At 41.4% G+C, this 5745-nt stretch overlaps 1 protein-coding gene across 1 annotated transcript in view; it reads left to right on the top strand.

Moving 5' to 3' along the window:
• Positions 1–5745, top strand: part of MRS2 (magnesium transporter MRS2) — a 39106-nt gene that overhangs the window by 16618 nt on the left and 16743 nt on the right. The window contains exons 8-9 of the mRNA XM_007116243.4: positions 4499–4651; positions 4910–5027. Coding sequence (XP_007116305.2) covers positions 4499–4651; positions 4910–5027 — 271 coding nt within the window. The remainder of the gene's footprint in view (positions 1–4498; positions 4652–4909; positions 5028–5745) is intronic.

Raw genomic sequence — 5745 nt, 5'->3', positions numbered from 1 at the left:
CGGGCCTCTCACTGCTGTGGCCTCTCCCGCTGCGGAGCACAGGCTCCGGATGCGCAGGCTCAGCGGCCACGGCTCACGGGCCCAGCCGCTCTGCGGCATGTGGGATCCTCCCGGACCGGCGCACGAACCCATGTCCCCTGCATCGGCAGGCGGACTCTCAACCACTGCGCCACCAGGGACGCCCCAGAGTTTTATTTTTTATTTTATTTTATTTTTTTACAGATTCTATTTCACTTCTAGTGAATCGGTCTGTTCAAATTATCTACTTCTTCTTGATTCAGTTTTGGTGGGCCATATGTTTCTAGAAAGTTGTCCGTTTCTTCTGGGTTGTCAAATTTGTTGGCATATAATTGTTCATAGTATTCTCTTATGGCTTTTTGTATTTCTGTGGTATCGGTTGAGATTTCTCCTTTTTCATTTCTTAATTTGCTTATTTGGGTTCTCTCTTTTTTTCTTCTTGGTGAGCCTGGCCAGAGGTTTGTCAATTTTGTCTACCCCTTCAAAGAACCAGCTCTTGGTTTATTGATTTTTTTTTCTATTGTTTTTTTAATCTCGATTTATTTCCTCCCCGATCTTTATTATTTCCTTCCTTCTGCTGACTTTAGGTTTTGGTTTTTCTTCTTTTTCTAATTCTTTTAGGTGGTATGTTATGTTGGTATGTTAGGTTGTTGAGATGTTTTCTTGTTTTTTGAGGAAGGCATGTATCGCTATGAACTTCCCTCTAAGAAGCGCTTTTGCTGTATCCCATAGATTTTGTGTCGTTGTGTTTTCATTGTTGTTTGCCTCAAGGTACTTTTTAATTTCCTTTTTGATTTCCTCATTGACCTATTGGTTTTTAGTAGCATATGGTTTAGTCTTCATATAATCATTTTTTTCTCATTTCTTTTCCTGTGGTTGATTTCTAGTTTCATGCTGTTGTGGTCAGAGAAGGTGCTTGAAATGATTTCTATACTCTTAAATTTGTTGAGGTTATTAGTTTTGTGCCCTAGTATGTGGTCAATGCTAGAGTGTGTTCCACGTGCACTTGAAAAGATGTGTATTCTGTTTTTTGGTTTTTTTTATGTAATGTCTTGAAAATATCAATTAAGTCTAACTGTCCTATTCCATCATTTAGGATCTCTCTTGCCTTATTGATTATCTAGAAGATCTGTCCATTGATGTGAGTGGGGTGTTAAAATCTCCTACTGGGCTTCCCTGGTGGCTCAGTGGTTACGAGTCCGCCTGCCAATGCAGGGGACACGGGTTCGTGCCCCGGTCCGGGAAGATCCCACATGCCGCAGAGCAGATAGGCCCGTGAGCCATGGCTGCTGGGCCTGCGCGTCCGGAGCCTGTGCTCTGCAACGGGAGAGGCCACAACAGTGAGAGGCCCATGTACCACAAAAAAAAAAAAAAAAAAAAATCTCCTACTATTATTGTATTCCAGTCAGTTTCTTTCTTTATGTCTGTTAGTGTTTTATGGATTTGGTGCTCCTATGGTAGGTGCATATATGTTGATGATTGTAAAATCCTCTTCCTGTATTGATCCTTTTACCATTATATAGTGTTCTTTTCCTTTATGGCCTTTGTTTTAAAGTCAGTTTTATAGTCTGATATGAGTTTTGCAACCCCTGCTTTCTTGTTATTTCCATTTGCATGAAATACCTTTTTCCATCCCCTCACTTTCAATCTGTGTGTGTCCTTTGCCCTAAGGTGGGTCTCTTGTAAGCAGCATATTGTAGACTCTTGTTTTTTTTTTTATCCAGTCTGCCACTCTGTCTTGATTTGAGCATTCAGTCCACTGACATTTAAGGTAATTATTGATACATATGTATCCATTGCTATTTTAAACCTTGTTTTCCAGTTGATTCTATGGATTTTTGTTGTTGTTCCTTTTCTTTTTGTTTTTCTTTTTTGTGGTTTGATGATTTTATTTTATGCTTGTGTTTTCTTCTTTTTGATTTTTGTGGATCTAGTATGTTTTTGATTTGTGGTTGCTCTGTTTTTCAAGTATGTTAACCCCTTCCTATATCTGCTTGCTTTAGACTGATAGTCATATAAGCTCAAACACATTCTACAAAAAAAGAATCTATATTTTCTTACTCTCCTTCCCCACATTTTATTATTTTGATGTCCTTTTTTACAGCTTCATATTTATACTTTTGCTGTTTCTTGTGTTTATCATCCTTTCACAGTAGGGTTTTTTTTCTTTTTGATCTGTATACTGGCTAACTTAAGTGATTTACTTCTCAACTGTGATTTTCCCTTTTCTATATCTTCTTCTTTTGTATTTAGAGAAGACTTTTCAATATTTCTTTTAGGATAGGTTTTTGCTTGTCTGAGAACTTCTTTATTTCCCCTCCTATTCTAAATGATAATCTTGCTGGATAGAGTATTTTAGTTTGCAGATTTTTCCCTCTCAAAACTTTGAATATATTTTGCCACTCCCTTCTGGGTTGCAGTGTTTCTGTTGAGATATCAGCTGATAGCCTTAAGGGGATTCCCTTGTAATTAACTCTGTTTTTCTCTTGTTGCCTTTGGAATCTTCTCTTTAACTTTTGCCATTTTTATTATAGTATGTCTTGGTGTAGGTTTGTTTGGGTTTATCTTGTTTGGGACCCTCTGTGCGTCTTGTTTCTGGATATCTGTTTCCTTCTTTAGATGTGGGAAGTTTTCAGCCATAATTTCTTCGAATACATTTTCAATCCCCTTTTCTCCTTCTGGAATCCCTATTATACATAGATTGGCACGCTTTATATTATCCCATAGGTCTCATATTGCTTTCATTTTTTTTTCATTTGTTTTCTGTCTACTGTTTTGATTGGGTAATTTCCATTATTCTGTCTTCCAGATCACTTATTTTTCTATATTATTCATTCTGCTATTCATTGCCTTTGGCTTAGCTTTAGTTTCAGCAAATGAATTATCTAATTTTTCTTGGCTCCTCCTTATAGTTTCTAGTTCCTTTTTACAGTCATCTGCATTTCTGTTGATAGCCTTTCTTAATTCCTTCAGTATTTTCATTACCTCCTCTTTGAACTTGGTGTCTTTTAGACTGAAGAGGTCTGTTTCATTGTTTGTTCCTTCAGGGCAATTCTCTTGTCTTTTAACTGGGAGTGGTTCCTCTGCTTCTTCATTTTGCTTATATTTCTCTTACTCTGTGAGTTTAGGAGAAACAATTACTGTAGGCTTGGAGGGCTATTTATATGTGGGAGCATTCCTGCTTAGCTATTGTGGGTTTAATATTTTTTTGGCTTGAGGGCTGTTTTTGGTTTGGATGCTTGCCATCTCTTTCCTCAGCGTGTGCTGGCCATTATCCCCTTGTCAGAGGGTGAGCAGGTGCGTGCCCTGCGCACGCTCCCAGTAGGTCAAGGGCAGCGGTTGGTGCCTGGTCACGGGACCCTCGGCGTTGGCAGGCTGCTCCCACCTCTGGAGCCTGAGACGGCAGTGGTGGCTCGTGCCCGCCCCCAGAGCTCATGTAAGCGGTGCCCTGCTGCCTGAGAAATAAGCTCCTATGGAGGTCCCACCCCTCTCCTTTTGCCCCCCCCCACCCCAGCAGTGGTGCCCTACCTCTCTGGGGGGCCCAGGCTTCTTCCCTCAGTGGTGGCGCACCACACCCTAGCCCCCTCAGGGAGCCACCCCCAGTCTTCTCCCCTGTTCTGACTTCCGAAGCCTGAGCCTCAGCACCCAGCCCCCACCCGCCCCAGTGGAGGACCGTCTCAGGCTGGGGAGTGCCAGGCAGCGGCACCAACTGTGCGGGGCTCTCTGCGCTTTGCCCTCCACAAACTGCTTGTTGTGCTCTCCTCCGAGGCTCTGAAGCTCCCCCCACCATCCCAGCTGATCTCCGCACCAGTGAGGAGACTTCCAGTGTTCTGACACCTTTCCTCTTTCACAGCTCCCTCCTGGGAGCAGGTCCCTTCCCAGTTCCTTTCTCTCTCTCTCTCTCTCTTTTTTTTTTCTTTTGTCCTACCCAGTTATGTGGAGATTTTCTTGCCCTTTTGGAAGTCTGAGGTCTTCTGCCAGTGTTCAGTAAGTGTTGTGTGAGAGTCATTCCACATGTTGATTTATGGGAGAAGGTGAGCTTCCTGTCCTACTCCTCTGCCATCTTGAGCCCTCTGACTGTATTGACATTTTTCAAAAACGATTTACTTCATATGTGAAAATGATGTTATATATTTACCTTGGAAAGGAAATGCTCTTTATGTTCATTTTTAATTTTTGGTTTTGTTTTACCCGATAGTGATTGGGATTTGCACTAATTCATCAGAATTCACATGTCTGCATTTTCCTGTAAGTGGAATACAGTGAGGCCTGTGTAGGGATAGAAAACTACCTGTGTCATGTTTAGGATCAGTTGGCAAAGCCACTCCAGGCTGGCCTCAATCACAATAATAGTAAAGGCAAAGGGTAGTTTTTTCACTGGTAGCTGAATATTTTATACTAATTCAGGAAGTTCTATGGTACTAAATGTATAATGCATGTATTGGGGGCATGTTATTTATGTTAACTCTTTTAATTAAAGTGAAAAGAGCAGTGCTGGGATTGACCATGCAGAAGAGATGGAGTTGCTGTTGGAAAACTACTACCGATTAGCTGAGGATCTTTCCAATGCAGCTCGGGAACTTAGGGCACTGATTGATGATTCACAGAGTATCATATTCATCAACTTAGACAGGTAAGAAGGCCTCGTATAAAACAATCAGTAAGTATTTTCTTTATGAAATAATACACAGTAATAAAGCTTTTAAGGATAGCTTTGTTTTTCCATTTTGGAAAGAATTATACCATCATTATCATTTGTAATTACTACATGGAAGTGTCTTTTTTTTTAAGGTGTATGTTTAATCCATGTGGTCTTTAATAGATTATTTAGTGAATTTGCTGCGTGTAGTTGGTAAGATCTTCTGAACTAAGCAGTTGTTCTCCTCCCCAGCCACCGTAATGTGATGATGAGGTTGAACCTACAGTTGACCATGGGAACCTTCTCTCTTTCGCTCTTTGGACTAATGGGAGTTGCTTTCGGAATGAATTTGGAATCTTCCCTTGAGGAGGTGAGAATGTATTATTTCAGTAATCTAGAGGTTGTTTTTAATGTTTTGAAGATAATATTTTAATGGATTTTTTTTTTTAAGAGAACTTTATTTTATTTTTGGCTGTGTTGAGTCTTCATTGCTACATGCACACGGGCTTTCTCTAGTTGCTGTAAGCGGGGGCTACTCTTCATTGTGGTGTGTGGGCTTCTCATTGCAGTGGCTTCTCTTGTTGCGGAACACAGGCTCTAGGTGTGCGGGCTTCAGTAGTTGTTGCTCGCGGGCTCTAGAGCACAGGCTCAGGAGTTGTGGCATACAGGCTTAGTTGCTCTGCGGCATGTGGGATCTTCCCAGACCAGGGCTCGAACCCATGTCCCCTGCATTGGCAGGTGGATTCTTTTTTTTTAAACATCTTTATTGGAGTATAATTGCTTTATAACAAAGTGAATCAGCTATACATGTACATATATCCCCTCTTGCGTCTCCCTCCCACCCTCCCTATCCCACCCCTTTAGTTGGTCACAAAGCACCAAGCTGATCTTCCTGTGCTATGCGGATGCTTCGCACTAGCTATCTGTTTTACATTTGGTAGTGTATATATGTCCTTGCCACTCTCTCACTTCGTCCCAGCTTACCCTTCCCCTCCCTGTGTCCTCAAGTCCATTCTCTACATCTGCATCTTTACTCCCGTCCTGCCCCTAGGTTCTTCAGAACCTTTTTTTTTTTAAGATTCCATATA

The sequence above is a fragment of the Physeter macrocephalus genome, chromosome 18 (assembly GCF_002837175.3).
Source record: "Physeter macrocephalus isolate SW-GA chromosome 18, ASM283717v5, whole genome shotgun sequence".
In the NCBI taxonomy this organism is placed as follows: domain Eukaryota; kingdom Metazoa; phylum Chordata; class Mammalia; order Artiodactyla; family Physeteridae; genus Physeter; species Physeter macrocephalus.
The sequence above is the reverse complement of the archived record's forward strand: the minus strand, read 5'-3'. Positions and strand labels throughout refer to the sequence as shown.